The sequence below is a fragment of the Panthera leo genome, chromosome A1 (assembly GCF_018350215.1).
Source record: "Panthera leo isolate Ple1 chromosome A1, P.leo_Ple1_pat1.1, whole genome shotgun sequence".
NCBI lineage: Eukaryota > Metazoa > Chordata > Mammalia > Carnivora > Felidae > Panthera > Panthera leo.
In genome coordinates, this window is record NC_056679.1 from 29,265,647 (window position 1) to 29,283,902 (window position 18,256).

The window sequence follows — 18,256 nt, forward strand, 5'->3', positions numbered from 1 at the left end:
CACTGTGAAAGTTACATTAGAACTGGATCTTGTAGAAAGATCCAGTTTATCTAACCAATGAATGAGCAGAAGTGTTCTGGAACAATAGAAAGTACTGAAACTTTTAACGGATTCCTTGACTACATAATCAGTCTAACCACCTTAACCTATGGTTAGAAGCTTTTCATAGTGTAACTGTTTCATGTTTTTTTGTTTCTTATACTATGTTAATTTTGTCAGCCTACTGTATAATGTCCAGTGCTTTCCTGCTTGATCTCCCACATTCATACCTGCTGCCTATTGAAGTTCTAATCTCTTTCAAAATCTTAGGACAAAACCTACTTATTCTAGAAATTTATCCTAAAATTATTCCTTCAGGAATTAACAAATTTTATCCTGTCATTTCTATATCACATACTGTCATTATTCAACTATTTGCCACATTACATTTTCATATGTACATTATCACATCAGAAGACTTTTGAATGAGAGGTAATGTTCCCCAAACTCTCTTGACTACAGTATATATATTTTCTAGGACCCTATTTATCCACATTCTCAGTGCATGGGCAGTTTTGCCTCAATTCCACCACAATTGTAAGACCAGAAAGAAATACTCATGGAGTCTTTCTTCTGTTATGTATTTAGAACTGTTCTGTTGTATGTGTTTAGTCAACACCATGTCAAATAACTTTCAAAACTTATCACTGAAATTATAAATAAGTAAATATCCATACAGAGTTTTTCTATTTATTTATTTACTTATTTATTCAGAGCATGAACAGGGGAGAGGAGCAGAGGGAGAGAGAGAGAAGGAATCTTAACCATGCTCCACACTTAGTGAAGAGCCTGATGCAGAACTCAATCTCATAATCCTGGGATCATTACCTGAGCCCAAATCAGGAATCAGACACTCAACCGACTAAGCCACTCAGTTGCCCCCATATAGATTTTTCTGTTTCTCAGGAGACTCCTTCAAGTTACAAAGGGAGTTTTTGACATGTATCTTTTTAAATTTATTTAAAAATTTTTTTTTAGTTTTTTTTTAAATGTTTATTTTTGAGACAGAAACAGAGTGTGAGCGGGGGAGGGGTAGAGAGAGAGAGAGGGAGACTGAGAATCAGAAGCAGACTCCAGGCTCTAAGCTGTCAGCACAGAGCCTGATGTGGGGCTCGAACTCCCAAACCGTGAGATCATGACCTGAACCTAAGTCAGACGCTTAACCGACGGAGCCACCCAGGCAGTCCCTCCAACTCCCCCCCCCCCCCAATTTTTTTAATGTTTATTCATTTTTTTTTTTTTTTTTTTTAATTTTTTTTTTCAACATTTTTTATTTATTTTTGGGACAGAGAGAGACATAGCATGAACGGGGGAGGGGCAGAGAGAGAGGGAGACACAGAATCGGAAACAGGCTCCAGGCTCCGAGCCATCAGCCCAGAGCCTGACGCGGGGCTTGAACTCATGGACCGTGAGATCGTGACCTGGCTGAAGTCGGACGCTTAACCGACTGCGCCACCCAGGCGCCCCGTTTATTCATTTTTGAAAGAGACACAGCATGGACGGGGGAGGGGCAGAGAGGGAGACACAGAATCCAAAGCAGGCTCCAGGCTCTAGGCTCTGAGGTGTCAGCACAGAGCCCAGAGTTAGAGGCCCAGCTCATGAACTGTGAGATCATGACTTGAGCTAAAGTTAGATGCGTAACCTACTGAGCTACCTAGGCGCCCCATTGACATGGTTGTATCTTGAGAATGAGGTTGTATTTTGTAGAGAATATAGATCACACCAACGGGCCATTTTTAAGGAATTGTGTTAGGAAAAATTCTGTTAGGTCAGGGATTAAGTGTACCTTAAAATTAAAATAGAAGGGATGAGTTGACGTGTTCTATATGTAACTTATTCAGCACCAGCACCAGGAGGACAAGAAGTTGGGATGGTGATAACTAACCTGTACGTGGACATAAGGAATTTTGTTATTTACATGTAATTCCAGGGTATATAGATCAATCTACCTGTTCTTGTGGCCTTCTTTTGTAGTCTTGGCAGATCAGACTTATCAGATCCATTAAAAGCTTAACCTTCTGTACAACTAACATACCAGAGGTTGCTTGTTTCTTTTGTGTACATTTGGAACCCTCATCAAAGGAGTTCTGCCACAGAGCCCATAGTATAAGTCTGCTTACATTTTGGAAAGTCTGACTTTGAATCACCCTGAGGCACTCTTCAGGTTATGTGAAGGGACAAACCTTCCTATGATCTAGTGTTTGGCCAGGCTTATCTCCCTGCCAACTATTAGTGAGGAAGCTGATGGTTATTATGAAGGAGAAGTAGGTGAGGGCAGTAGGAAATTATTATTACACTCTTTCGCAATTTTCCCTTAACTGTCCTCCCAGTGATTTCATCAGGCTCCATGACACGGTCTTTAAAATGAATATGGATGAGTGGCCCGAGCCTGAGTCCTGGCCTCTCATGCTCCTCCTCAAATAGCATGAACTTCACCACCCATTCCGACTTCTTCTCCAACTATTGGTCCCAGGGCTCCATGCTGTCGCCCAACCACTTGGTCCTGCCAGTCAGCATTGCGGATGCCAGAGTCTATGCAGGCACCTGAGGCTCAGCCTCTCAGATCTCTGTGTTCTGCTCCACCAGCTAATAGGGTGGTGGGGGGCCCAGGCCTGGCCACCAGGATAGCTAGGGGTCTGGCAGGCATAGGGGGCATCCTCAGGAAGAAAGAGACCATGCAAGACCTGAGTGACCACCTGGCCTCCTGCCCGGAGGAGGTGAGGAGCCTCAAGGCTGATAATCAGTGATTGGAGTTCAAAATCTGGGAACACCTGGAGAGGAAGGGACCCCAGGTCAGAGACGGGGGGCAATACTTTTAAGAGCATTTTGCTGAGGGCTCAGATCTTTGCAAAATCTATGGACAGTGCCTGCATCATTCTGCATATTGACAGTGCACATCTTGTTGCTGGCGACTTCAGAGTCCATATGAGATGGAGCTGGCCATGTGCCATTCTGTGGAGAATGCTCTCCCTGAGCTGCACAGAATCATTGATGACAGCAGTGTCACTTGACTGAAGCTGGAGGTAAGAGATGAAGGCTCTCAAGGAGCTGTTCCTCATGAAAAAGAAACCATGAGGAGGAAGTAAGGGGTCCAAAAAACCAAATTGTCAACTCTGAGTTGACCGTGGAGTCGGATGCCCCCAAATCTCAGGACCTCAGCAAGATCATGGCAGGCATCCAAGCCCTATGACGAGCTGGCTCAGAAGAACCAAGAGGACCTGGACAAGTACTGGTTCCAGCAGATTGAGGAGAGCCCCACAGTGGCCACCTCATAGACCACTGAGATAGGAACAGCTGAGATGACCCTCCCAGAGCTGAGTACTTGGAGATCAACCTGGACTTGATGAGAAACCTGAAGGCCAGCTTGGAGAATAGCCTGGGGGAGGTGGAGGCCCACTACATGATGCAGATGGAGCAACTCAGTGGGGTCCTGCTGCACCGGGAGTCAGAGCTGTCACAGACATGGACAGAGGGGCAGCACCAGACCTAGGAGCATGAGGCCTTGCTGAGTATCAAGGTCAAGCTGGAGGCTGAGATCACCGCCTACCATCACCTGCTGGAAGACGGGGAGGATTTCAGTCTCGGTGACACCCTGGACAGCAGTAGCTCCTTGCACATTGTCCAAAAGACCACCACACGCAGGATTATGGATGGCAGAGTGGTGTCTGAGACCAATGACACCGAAGTTCTGAGGTGTTGAGGCAGCAGAATAGAAGCAGGTTACCCTTTGGGGAGCAGGAGGCCAATTAAAAGAGATGAAAAATGAATATGGGTGAGGTCGTCGCATAGGATAGGATATGGACTAGAAGAGTTCCAGAAACATCCAGTGATAAACTTTAGTAATTAGTGTTTACTGACCATTTTGTCCTGTGCATTGTGTTATGTACTTTACAGGGATTATCCTATTTGACAATCTTATGAAGTAGGTACTTTAATTCCTACTATCCAGAAGAGTCAATTGAGGCTTAGAGAGGGGAAGCAACTGACTTGGAATGATAAAACTGGGAACTGTCACCCAGTTTGTGCCTTGAATAATGTCAGCCACCAATGCATGCAAGTAGTTAAAAAGTGGTTTTAAATGTGGAAGAATTATACTTTGCATTTATGATTTTAGCAAAAAGAAAATGTTATGTATTCTAGTTAATCTGTTAATGTAATTGAGGTTGATAGTCTTTGTGACCTGATAGACCTGAGTACTACCTTTAAAAAAAAAAAAATGGCAGCTTTATTGAGATGTAATTTACATACCGTACAATTCACCTATTTAAACTGTGCAATTCAACGATTTTTACTATGTAAACAGAGTTTTGCATCCATCACCATAATCAATATTGGAACATTTTTGTTATCCCAAAAAGAAACCTGTACCCATTAGCAGTCATGTCCCATTCTCCCGGATTCCCACACTGTGGCAGCCACTAGTCTACTTTTTGTCTCTACAGATTTGCCTGTCGTGGGACATTTTGTATACATTGAATGTGGTATGCACAAGAGACCATGCAGTATGTAGTCTCTTGTGACTGACTACTTAAACAATGTTTCCAAGGTTCACCCATGTTGTAGCATGTATCAGTACTTCATTCTTTTTATTGCTAAATAATATTCCATTGTCTGGGTATATCACTTTGTACTTATCCATTCTGTGTATTTTTCAAAAAAAATGCTTTTTTTTTTTTTTTAAATGAAGTTCGTGTTGGTCATTTTTTTTGTTGGGGGTAGAATTGGCCATCTCCCTTCTCCCAGAAAGTGCTCAGTCACCTAGAGCAGCCTTGCTGGGTGAATAAGGAAATTAGTACCTCTTTGATGTAGCTCAGTTTAGCCACATGATCTTGAAAATTTTGCCTCCTTTCGTTTTACTTAGCATGTAACACATAAAGGGAAGGATAAGTCATTATGTGAACAGATAGGGTTACTGGCCTTTTTTTTGCCCCCTAAGCCAAAGTCACTTTCAACATTATTTTGAGAATAATGATGAAGATAATGTCCTTTGATTTACTAAAGTAAAAAGAAAACCGGTCATGAATGATTTGTTAGAGTGTGAATTTAACAAAGTGATGTCCTTAAATAATGTTCATAAATCTGATATGCTGAATGTTAAAGATGTTAGAATATGGGCAGAGTTTTTGGGTTTTGTTTTGTTTTGTTTTTGATACAGTAACCAAAATTCTCAGTATTAGGGCAGTTCTATCTTTTTGGAAAGAAGAATTATGTTGTAATGACTAGTAATACATTTGTGAGCTTACCTGTTTCATCTGTTCTCACCTATTGAGACATTGAGAAAAAGAGCATTGAGCATGTGAGGAGGGATCCGGGAATTGACCTGGAGTTGTAGGGATTGGAGTGTGAGGAAAGAATTTTCCTCTCCTGAAAGGTGATATTTTAGGTGACAATTTAAAGATTTGTTATATTTTTATGGTTTTGTTTGACTCTGCACTTCTCTCATTCCACTTTATTTTCTGGTATGGAAAAAAACAAAGAGTATTTAGGAAAAACTGCGATTTACCTTTAGGAAAGCAACTACAGGGAAGCTCAAGTAACTGGCACTTCCTCTCCCCTCCCCTGCCCCAACGCGTGAGTACATTCAGAAATAATTTGGTATTGAAGATTTACCTGGGAAATGATTTATTGAAAAGTGACTCGTTTATGTGCATTAAGATCAACTGCCTGCACCTTCAGTATTATATTGAATTCTGCAGATTGGTAATTCCTGTCAATTACGAATCTGTGACATGTAGCAGAGTATCAGCCTGGGAACCAGGAGCCACCACTTACTAGACGTGTGACTTCAGACAAGTTTTTAAATTTCTCTGAGCTTTGATTTCCTTCACCAAAAGTGAAAGAATTACCTCCCAAGGTTATGAGTATTCAGTGTTTACGTAAAGTATTTAACAAAAGCCTAGTGGTCAATAAATGTGGCAATTGCTGTTGTGAATGACCTGAATTAAATTAAAAAAAAGCGTTAAAAGTTTGTGTGTACCACTGCATACTCTGTTAATTGTTTGGGATAAATTAGGTAATGAAGTCAATTTTTATAATTTGAATACCATTTAGACAAATTCATTCAGCTTTTTTTCCCCCCTTATTTTTTCTTTGCTGGCTTAGTTCTAGAATAAGCCAACAAATTTATCACTCAGGATTTGAAAAATCTGGCAGATTAATTCTGTGGGGGAGCACTGTCCTTTAACATTAAAGCATGTTAAGTTTCTTTGAATATAGTTTGACTGGGAGTTGTTCAGTTTTTTTGGAGTGACTCTAATTTCTTTTATTGCCTACGATTGGCTAGTGTCACTTTTCCATTCTGGAAAAGGCTTTGTAGCTAAACTGTCTGTATTCAGGAAATGATTCATACATATTTGTATAAGATTCTTGTCTAAGTCCCATCTTTTAGAAGTAGGAATTGCCTCCTTAATTATGATTTTAAATTTTTTGAGTTATGTAGAATCTGCATGGTTAAAACCTCAATCTGATGGTGACCGCTAAGGTATTATCTAGTTGGCTTGTAACTAAACATTTAAACCTGGTTAAAATTTAGCATACTTCCCAAAATTTACGTTTCTCCCACCCCCACATACCCTTAACCTACCAATGTATTGAACTTTTAAAGTGAGCACTCTAATAGGAAAACCAAGTTTGTTTTCAGTGACCATTTTACTTTTCGAGATGCATGGCCAAGTAAGTTGTAATTTATCCTGGCTGAGAAAAGGAAAAATCTGGGCAAAGACTAAAGGCAGCCAATAGTCACAAAAGACCTAAACTGGGATTAGAGTTAGCCAAATCAACTCCACAGGGATTTACAGTAGAATTTTGAACATTATCTAATAGGGGAATTCTGGAGAAAAGACCATTTTACTTAGACCTCACTATTTTTTATGGTGCCGTGGAAGAGAGAAGCTAAGCTTCTTCAGAAACACTCATCTCTGCTGGGGCCAACAGAAATAAAACATACATACATATATATAAGCTTTAACTGAGATGAAACTTTTGTTAGACCATAATCTACTTATCGGATCCTGTACTCTTAGAGTCTATCCTAATGGTTAATCTTGTGGACTTGGGAGTTAGATTGTCTGGATTCAGGTTTCAGTTCTGCCTCTTCCTAGCTGGTTGCCCGATGTCAATGAAACTGCATAGTGTTGTGGGGATTGACAGGGATAAGCCATATAAAGTACTTAACGTAGTAGCTGCCACCACGTTAGGAATACCACTTAATTTTAATTTTATTCTGTTATATTGATCATTTTATTGAACTCTTGAAGACAAACTGGAAGAGAACTTTTTACATAGCACTGTAGTGAGTTTCTTTTTAATCAGATTAAGAAAGCGCTTTGCTTATGTTAATTTTCAGAGATTTGAATATTTTTTCTCTTATACCAAGCCACTGGCTACAGTATAATATCTGCATCATGATGTTTATAAAAAATCTACAATCTATAAAAACCTAGGATATTGAAGAAAGAGAGCCATTGGGAAGTGAAGGGACTGACAGAAGCCTATATATTCAATTGTGTGCCCTGCTGCTGCTTTGCAAGTTGATTTCCATGCCAGAAATATACTGCCTGCTCTAGTCTTGAGTGAAGTGTAAAAATATTTCCTAACATTTTGTGGAGCACTTTATAGTTTACAGTGTCTATTTCATATACACTTTGATTCCCACAAATGATTCTGTGACAGAGTTAATATTTCTCTCCATTTCCTATTGTATTCTCTCACATTTATTACTGGATAGCTAGAATAACTATATTAGAATCTTACAATAGATTCCTAGGGCAGAGTTGCAAAGGCACTCAGGGCACTGTTCAAAATTACCTAGCCTATTTACTAAAGATATCTGGATCCCAGTTCTGATTTAATAACATTGTTTTAGAGTATCAGTGGGTAATTGGTCTTATTAGCTGTTTATTGACTCACCAATTTTGACAGTACTTGGTTTCTTTATATTTCTGTTAAGACATAATGCAGAACAAATGTCCTTGAAGATATGTGTGTGTGTGTGTGTGTGTGTGTGTGTGTGTGTGTGTGTGTGTATACAATGGAAACACAATGGAATATTACTCAACCATCAGAAAAAAAGAAATCTTGCCATTTGCAATGACATAGGTGGAACTAGAGTGTATGATGCTAAGTGAAATAAGTCAGTCTGAGAAAGACAAATACAATATGATTTCACACATGTACAACTTAAGAAACAAAACAGATGAACATATGGGAAGGGGGGGGGAACAGAGAGAAACAAACCATAAGAGACTCTTAATGATAGAGAACAAACAGGGTTGATGGAGGCAGGTGGGTGGGGGATGGGCTGGATAGGTGATGGCGATTAAGGAGGGCACTTGTGATGAATCACTGAATTCTCCTGAAACCAATATGAAACTATATGTTAAGTAATTAGAATTTAAATAAAAATTTGAAAAAGAAAAAACACAGAACTGTATGGGGATTTGATGTATCATTTAAGCTAGTGCATTGAAGTATTTCTAAGTTTTTAGAAAGGTAGTAATGAATATTTGGTGTTTTGTTTAAAATGAAAATGCACTAGAAACAATGAAAAAAAAGCCCTGAGGAAATTGCCAGGGAATAATTGCCACATGCATAAAACTGGTAGTCCCAAAGAGTTTCATGGGTAAGTTATTTTAAACTTTAATGAATCATTTAAACAGTTTCAGTTCAGAGAGAGAAGTTTCCTAAGTCATTTTTACAAAGTCAACATAACACTGATACCAAAACCTGGGGGAATGTGTGCACATACACATTAGTAGGCTAATCCCAAAATGGATACATATTTTAATATAATAGCTAATATTTATTGTCTCTTACATTTGCTGGGTCCTGTGGGCAATATGCATTTTTTCCTTTTTAATTGATCTTATTAAATTACATAATATTGGTTAAAAAAACAGAATTCTTACAAGTTTATCCAAAGGTTACTCCTAAAAGATGGAATATTATCTCCATGTGAGGTTCGTTTATTCTGTGAGGCTTGATAATTAATCACACACTTTTCTTTACATACTTGAGGAGGTAGGGTCCACAGTGGTGTCTAAAAAGCCATCTGAGATTTTTATTTTTATTTTTTTAAGTTTATTTATTTAAGTAATCTCTACACCCAACATAGGGTTCAAACTCACAGCCCTGAGATCAAGAGTCACTTGTTTTTCCAACTGAGCCTCCAGCCAGGCACCTCACCATCTGAGATTTTTTTGAAATGAGACTCTTGAGCTTCAGCTAAAACACTGTATCTATAATTTATAAAAGAAAGACAAGTGGTTCTCCAGACTAGAAAGTCCAGATCAATAAACCTGTTTCTCTAGATTTTCTTTAAAAAATAACGTTTTTGTTCCTTCAACTTCCAGAGTCTATTTTGAATGATCTACTTTTCAACTGGTTTTTGGTTGTGTCACACTTGGATGCAGTTGACTTAAAAATGTTTTACTTCTTGCTTTTTCTTCTAATTATTTTATTTTTAGTCATTCTGACTAGTGCAGGATATTTTCTCTAGAGGATGTGTCAACACAAAATGAACAAAATTTCTTTTAGAATTTCTAAAAGAAAGGAGGAGAGTAAGTATTATTCGAGCCCAAGTTAGGACAGCTGCCTGGGATACACAGTCTTCACAAAGCAGAGAGTGCTCTCACATATTTTCTTTCGATCCTCAGCATAATAACCCTGTATGGTGTGTCAACTATTGTTATCCTTATTTTATGAATAAGGAAATCCCCTGTAAAGAGAAATCTCCTAGAGGTTGAATGAGGAAATGAATGTTGCCCAGAAACACCACTGTAGAATGTGACAGTGCCTGCATTGGAATTGAGTCTTTTTGATTGAGAAAGCCCAAACTCTTAACTATAAGAGAGAAAAAGAACCCTGAAGGAAAAAGAGAATCTGGAAGAATATTAAGTAAAACCTCTTTTATAGCGATTATAAATAAGTAAAATTTTCACATTCTCCCAAATACATTTGCATACAAAAAATTTTAAACACTAGATTCATGTACTACACTCTAGTAAGGAAAACTATATTTAGACCAACGTGTTGGGCAGTGTGTACTATAGGTACATAAATTTTTCTGCCTGTTTGCTAAAACTCTTTTTCATTTTCTTTTAAAATAAAGACGGATAAGCTCGTGTAATGGGGAGCTTGAGTTAATCAACAGAAGTATTCTTATTTGCAGATAATGAAGCTGTTTTAATGACAGGGTTTTTAAAGTGTGCAGAGAATTTGGCTGTGAAGAAGCCTTCACAGGACTTTATGCTGAGCCTTGGAGATGTATTGCACAATCCTGGCTTGTTTTATGTAATAGATCAATTCCTAAAATCAATTCAAAATGTATTGGTAACAGTGGTAGTTATTAGGGAGGGGAACTATATGGAAAAGGGACAATACTTTAAACTCTTGGAATACAAATGTGTTCATGTATTAATCTATTCCCCAAAATACATCTTTTTAAAAATCTATTAAGTTTTTTATTTTTATTTAAGTTTTTATTTATTTTTAGGAGAGAAAGAGAGCACAAGCAGGGGAGTGGCAGAGAGAGAGAGACAGGGAAACACAGAATCTGAAGCAGGGTCCAGGCTCTGAGCCATCAGTGCAGAGCCTGATGCAGAGCTCAAACTCACTAACCATAAAATCATGCGTGATGTGAGCTGAAGTCGGATAGCTAACTGACTGAGCTGCCCAGGCACCCCAAAAATCTATTAATTTTTTTTAAATGCACCATGGGAACTTGTTTAAAGGATTTTTAATTTAAATTCATTTTGTTCACCACTCACCCTAATTATATCTATCTAGATATGCCATGTCTAGAGGTTTCCTTTAATTTTATGGTTTATAAAAGGGAATAAAATATCGCCATAGTGTTTGTTTGATCTGGTTCAAGTCTCCTCTCCCTGCAAATGCTCTGCCTTACCTCTGTCTCAAAGTAATGGTCAGAGAGAACTGGAGACATTTTAAAGTTCTATTTCTTCTATCAGATTGACCTCTGCTTTTTAGACTTTTTATTGAAGTGTTATGTAAACACAAAATATGCACAAATCGTTAAATGTATAGTTTGATAAATTGTCACAAAGTAAACATGTATGTTTCAGCTTTTGCTTTACCTTGAAGCTTAAGTGGTTGTTGCTGAGATGAGATGGTTGTGTTCACTACTTTTCTGGTTGCATTCATTGCTTTTCTGAAAGGACTATTCTTATTCAAATAGAACAAAAACAAAAAACCATGCCTGTTAATGTAAGATTATAGTAAGCCAAGTTTTCCCCCCAAGTTTTATTGAGATGTAATTTATATATAACATGTTTAAGTGTACAATGTGATGATTTGATATACGTATATAAGTTAGCCAAGTTTTAAGAGTGTTTATTTCTATCTAAATCCAGTATTGAAGTACTTAATCATCCAGTTATTTTGTTGAACGGTTACTCTGTGCCATGCAGTATAACAAATGATGTATTTACATGTTCTTGAATTCTTACAACAACTCTAGAAGTTATTCTCATTTTTGATACACACGAAAACTAAAACTAGAGAGGCTGAAAATTTTGATGGAGTTCAAACACCCAGGGTATGGTACAGTTTGGCCTTAAATAGGATCATTCTAACTCTAGAGCTTGAGCACTTACTGTTGCATCCTGTTTTCACCAGGTGTGTTTCTAGTGCATTTGCTGCATGGCAAATATTGTCTGATTGTGTCCTGATAGACTGAGGTATTGGGTTTTTGTTTTTGTGTTTTGGTTTTTTAAATCATAGGTGAAGGAAATACTTTCAAAGCTGTGGCTTCATAGGATGAGGCTTTGGGGCAGCATTCTGGTTTAAAGAGAAGGCACAGGAGTGTGTCTTAAAGATGTGTTTTCATGGCAAATGAACTGTGTTTGTGTGTTTATTGGAGTGGCCTCCGAGTGAGGAAGCTGTTGAAGATTACTGCTCGAGTGAGGCCCACCCCACTCTTGGTTTTGGCTTGTTTTGAGGCAAAGTGATAGTAAAAACTACTTGAAAATGTGCTCATTTTGCACCTATCTTAAAAACGAGTATGTACATTGGGGAAGTTTTGAAAGACTGTTTTTAACTTGCTTTTCTTTCAGGAAAACATTTGATAGCTGTTTCATTTTAAGCTGTTTCATAGAGGATCTGGGCAGGATGTTTCACAACAACCTCGTACCAGATTGAGCTCTGCTGTCAGGGAAGCTTGGCAAACAAGTTATTTGAAAGTTCTTTTGTCTTTTTGTATCCAAAGACTTGTTGAATTAGCTTTACTTCATATGGTTGGAATAATGGTCCATACTTTCTTAAATATCCTCCTAGGGCCTTGGGTTGTGGTATATTGAGGGAAAAGCAAGCCTGGTGAGAGTAACATTGCTGTTTACAGATTGGTCACTTCCCTCCTCTTTTCAACTTGATGGTATTGCTACATATGTCATCAGCCACAACAAATGGCAAGTCCATAGTGGACAGTGTTGAAATTTGGGGAACTCTCCTTCCTGCCAAAAGTTGGTTTGATTTTTATTATGGATGCTAAAAAATTGGTTGAAGTTTCGCTTTCAACACATGTGTTTAATTTACCTGAAATTAATAGAAAGGAAAACTGGTATGTATTTTTCATTCCAGAGTTGTTAAGACACTCAATAAAGTCACACAACAGTTGAAAGCTTATCAGTGCAGTTTAATTTGCTCATAGAAACTGAGGCTTTGAAAACTCTGATCTTTGACAGAGTGTAATAATCCCAAGAAGTCTTCCATCTCTCTTCCCACCCATCGTTTTGTGATTTGTTTTGGTTCTGTTACAAAAACAAATGGGAAAATAATCTGCAAGTGCCAAAACATGTCATAATAAAGTAATATAACTTTGTTGTTTTGGATTACTAGTATGTCAGACATTGGCGTAAATCAAGTTGACTCAGGTTAGGGGATGCAGTTTTGAATTTTGTAATTCTTTAGAGCAGTGTTCTAAACCCTGCATGCACATTAGAACCACACAAGGAAATTTAATAACATGCCCTGGTCACATCCCCAGACGTTCTGATTTGTTTGCTCCCACGTAGGGTCAGGTATTGATATTTTTAGGTGTTTCCCAGTGAATATCGGTGTTGATATCCACTGGTAGAGTTGACTGAGGTTCCCTGATTCAGTTAAAGGGACTGAAGAGTAGATGATTAATTATTTAAACAAAGAGAGGTTTTAGGGATACTTGGAGATTTGTTTTTTTTTAAGTAGGCAGCCAAATGAAACATATTTTTGTTAGGACATCAACAAAGTGTTGACACCTTAATTTCTTAAAAGGAGGTAACAGAGCTTATTGCTGACTGTTAGGAATGTGGCCATTTTATGAAGAGCTCTGACCTTCCTGAGGTTCTTCTTCTTCTTCTTCTTTTTTTTTTTTTTTTTACATTTATTTATCTTTGAGAAACAGAGTGAAACAAAGCGTGAGCGGCGGAGGGGCAGAGAGAGAAGGAGACACAGAATCTGAAGCAGGCTCCAGGCTCTGAGCAAGCAGTCAGCACAGAGCCTGATGCAGGGCTGGAACCCACAAACTGTGAGATCATGACCTGAGCCGAAGTCGGAGGCTCAACCGACTGAGCCACCCAGGTGCCCCTGAGGTTCTTCTTTAAATAAATCTTGGGAAAGGGTCTGGTTGAAGTGATGTGGAAAAAACTAAGGTGCATAAGGTTTGGTGGTCTTCAGCACATAAGCTTGAAGAATAATGTCTAATCTCAATTTAGAATATATATAAGAATATATAATCTTAATTGCCATAAGCTAGAGAAGCTGTTTAGGGTAGAGGGAGCTAGCTGTCCTGTGATAGACTTAAAGCTAAATTAAATTGGGTCCTGTTAGGTGTTGAATTGCTCTCTTTACCCCATCTCCCCAAATTCATGTGTTGAAATGCTAACTCCTGATATCTCAGAATGTGATCTTGTTTGGGAACAGGGATGTTACAGATGTAATTAGTTAAGATGAAGTTATACTGGAGTAGAGTAGGCCCCTAATTCACTATGATCAGTGTCCTTACAAAAAGAGAGAATTTGGACACAGACACGTACAGGAGAGAACAGCATGTGAACATGAAGACAGTCATCTGTAAGCCAAGGAGACAGGCCTGTACAGATCCCGTCCCTCACAGACCTCAGGAGGAATAAGCCTGCCAACACCTTGATTTCGGATTTCCAGCCTCCAGAGCTGTGAGACAACAGATTTCTGTCTGTGGTCCTATGGTACCACCAGGTCTGTGGTAATTCCACAGACCCTAGCAACCTAATACAAGTCCCAGTATTGTATTCATCTTTAAAATTTAAATCTAGGAAAAGTCAACATTTGAAATTTTGCCACACCTTCATTTAAGAGGTTGGGAACCATTTCTCTATAAGGAATTTTGGAATGTGTAGTCATAAAATTTTTAGGTTCCTGGTAACTCAGACTTGAGTCAGTTGTTAGTCAAGCAGTGTAAAAGGCAGGAATTTATCATGAGCTCAGACCAGCAGCTAGTTTCTGGAGTGTGTATTACGTGGTAATCAAGGGGGAGATTCTCTCCAGTCACCTGAGAGGGAGTTCCTATATGTATTTTGTATATATAGATTCAGGCCTGTTACATGACATTTGGAGTTGGTCAGTTTGTTCTATATGAGTTAATAGCACACAGGGGAAATTAGAGAAGAACACTTTGAATATACATCTCCATTTCAGGGGACTAGAAAAGAATTGCCCATGCTTTTCAACTACCTTAGAGGAAGACAGCGTAGCTAAATTGGGAGGGATCCTGGGAAGTACCTGGCTGTGGCCCACGACAAAGTCCATAATAGACTCAGATTGGAGAGGCCCTGCAAAAGATGATATTGAAAGTCATACGTTAAACACAGCACAGCTCCTTAACTTTAGGATCCATGCCTTAATACATCTTAACAAAACAAAACCTGGAAGTGCCCTTAGAATCAGCTAGTGCTCCTCTTTCATTTAAAGTGAGGAAAATTTAAAGTCGGATGGAGAATGCCTGAGCTCTCATGGTTCATAGTGTTTCTTTTTCACATGTTGCTGCCTTCTAAATCACAGAACCATGTGTCCCTTTTCATTCTTAATTAAGCTTTTACTTCAAAGGAAACTAATTTCCTTGCTTTACTGTTGTGCTTAACACTCACTACCCCAAATTTCAGAAGCCAAGTATTTTTTGAATAGGCAATAAAACTTTGGTTTCATTTGGGTGAGGACTGCTCCTGTGAATTGCCTTGACATGTCTCTGTCTCTGACTTCGTGGGTGACCTTGGGTAAGTTTCTTAATCTGATTCTTCCTCTGCCAATGGATGGAGGTGATAAGCCCTGTTCTTACCTGGTACAGAAAGCTGCTGCAGCATAAAATGAAATCATGTGAAAATTAAATCATTCATGGGCTCAGCCTCATTAGAAGACTAGGAGCTTAACTTGAGCTCTTAAGAGAGAAGAGATGTTTCAATGAGCAAATGTTCATGCTAGGTTGAATGTGCAGCATTCACCTCTTAAAAGGAAGGGAAAGCCAAATGACTATGCTTTGGCCATTTTATATACTTTCTCTCATGTGTCTGGGTTTTATGGTGCAATGTCTGAGTCTCCTACTTGGTGTTTTAAAACTTACGGAAAGCCAGTTACTTCTAACTTCCTCTTTTTTGAAATAGGAAGAAACATTTTGAAATAAAATGATCCAAATATGTTTTAGGGTTATTAGCCATAAATTTCAGAGCACAGTTAATATGGTTAGCACCTGTGATGTCTTAATTCTTAATGTTTATGATAGAAGTTAAATTCTTACGATAGAAGTAGCATTTAACCTCCATGGGCAGTGCTACAAACATGTTAATTTTAAAAGATTGAGGCTGGTAAGTTATAATGAAATCATAAATAATAATTTCAACACAGTAAATTTACTCAAGGAAAATTACAAAACACCTGACATTATTACATATTGGCAGGAACTTTTTCCTACATTTTTTTAAAATTAAAAAAAAAATTTTTTTGAAACTTATTGTCAAATTGGTTTCCATACAACACCCAGTGCTCATCCCAAAAGGTGCCCTCCTCAATACCCTTCACCCACCCTCCCCTCCCTCCTACCCCCCATCAACCCTCAGTTTCCTACATTTTAAAAGATAATACTTGGGGGCGCCTCAGTGACTCAGTTGGTTAAGCGTCTGACTTCAGCTCAGGTCATGATCTCGTGGTTTGTGAGTTTGAGCTCCACATTGGGCTCTGCACACTGACAGTGCAGAGCCTGTTTGAGATTCTGTCTCTGCCCTTCCCCTGCTCATGCTTGTGTGCACACGCTCTCTCTCTCAAAATAAATAAATAAATAAACATTAAAAAACAGAAGAAGATAGTATTTTATGGGAATATGTTCAAGAAACAGGATATTTACGTGGTCTTGAGCTGTCTTCCCATAAGATACTTACTAATTATGCAAGGAAAAATAGTAACTTTATAGTTAGTTATCTGGTAGATACCATCTTAACTAAGTGATCAAAGTTAGTATCACTAGTAATAGGACAAATATGTACATATTTTGGACCTCTTAATGAGGACACAGCATTACTTCTTTGGTGTTTTTGCCAAAAATGCAAGTTGATATAATCATGAGAAAATACCATGCATATCCAAATTGGGATGGGGGAGACGTTTATAAAACAAATGGCCTGTACTCTTCAAAAGTGTCAAAATCATAAAAAGAGAAAGAAAAGCTGAAGAACTGATTCAGATTAAAGAAATTATTTGTATTAAAGGAGTTGCCATGGAGAAATACAATTATTTGCTGAATGAAATGTATGATCCTAGATTGGATCCTGAACTAGAATTTTTTTCCCATTTTTTTTTTAAGTTTACTTATTTATTTTGAGAGAGAGAGACAGAGCACATGAGCTGAGGAGGTGCAGAGAAGGAGAGAAAGATAATCCGAAGCAGGTTCTGCACTGCCAGTGTAGAGCCGGATGTGGGGCTTGAACTCAACAAGCCATGAGATCATGACCTGAGCCGAAGTCAAGAGCTGTACGCTTAACTCAGCCACCCAGGTACCCCTTTTTCGTGTGTGTGTGTGTGTGTGTGTGTGTGTGTGTGTTTTAAAGACGTTAAGTGGGGGGCACCCGGGTAGCTCAGTTGATTAAGCATCCAACTCTTGATTTCGGCTCAGGTCTTGATCTCACAGTTTGTGAGATCGAGTCCCGTGTTGGGCTCTGTGCTGACAGTATGGAGACTGCTTCAGATTCTCTCTCTGTTCCTCCCTGGTCACATGCTTGTGTGTGTACACTCTAAATAAATAAGTAAATAAATTTAAAAATAAATAACTAAAAGAATGTGAGACAATTGGGGAAATTTGAATAGGCTCTATAGATTAAATTTAGTACTATATTAGTGTTTTGATAATTGTACTCTGTATATAAGGTAATATTCATGTATCTGGAAATATATGTGAATTATCTCGGGTTAAGGGAGGAGGTTCTACCACTCTTAAACCAGAAAAAATTGAAATAATAATACAGAAAGATCATGATAGACATGATCTAAAATTACATGATGTATGACCAAATAGAAAATGAAAGTTAATTTCCCCATTTGAGTGAAAAGCTGTTGTTAAACACAGCATGTATGCCAGTGACAATGTAACATTTATTAAGTTTATGTGGGGTTTTTTTCCTGTCAAACTTTTGTTGAGATTGTATTTAATTGTACATTTCATTGGTATGCCACTTTTTATGAATTAATGATACTAGGTTTTTTTATTTAATGTGGTTTAAAAGTATGTTGTTGTAGGATTTTCCAATGAAAATTTGGTTAAGCCTCAAGATTGATAATAAGAAAAGTTTATCCTTAATAGATACACATTCTCTGCAGCCCAGAAAGATTGTCAAGATTTCAGTAACTGATGATATAAAAACTAAATTGATGTCCAGCAGAAAATATTTTTTGGTTGTATTTAACAAAAGCAAACACTTTGTTAATCCTCTTTTTTTCCCCTCACTCTTCCCAGCTTGGTGATCCAGCTATTTTTCCTGCTGTAATTGTGGAACATGTTCCTGGTGCTGATATTCTCAATAGTTACGCGGGTCTAGCCTGTGTGGAAGAGCCTAATGACATGATTACTGAGAGCTCCCTGGATGTGGCCGAGGAAGAAATCATAGATGAAGATGACGATGACATCACGCTCACAGGTGTGTCCCCAGCAGCACCGTACTTTAGCATAGTTTGGGGCAGTTTCTCAGTCCTGTGATTTTGGGGGCAT

The 18,256-nt window shown here is 38.3% G+C and overlaps 1 protein-coding gene and 1 pseudogene across 4 annotated transcripts in view; both read left to right on the forward strand.

The window, feature by feature from the left end:
- The window catches only part of ELF1 (E74 like ETS transcription factor 1), a 108,522-nt gene that overhangs the window by 60,181 nt on the left and 30,085 nt on the right, over positions 1–18,256 (forward strand). For all 4 annotated transcript variants that reach the window (XM_042927314.1, XM_042927318.1, XM_042927312.1 and 1 more), the window contains exon 3: positions 18,005–18,185. In XM_042927314.1, coding sequence (XP_042783248.1) covers positions 18,005–18,185 — 181 coding nt within the window. The remainder of the gene's footprint in view (positions 1–18,004; positions 18,186–18,256) is intronic.
- On the forward strand, positions 1,636–8,074 carry LOC122213136 (annotated as a pseudogene).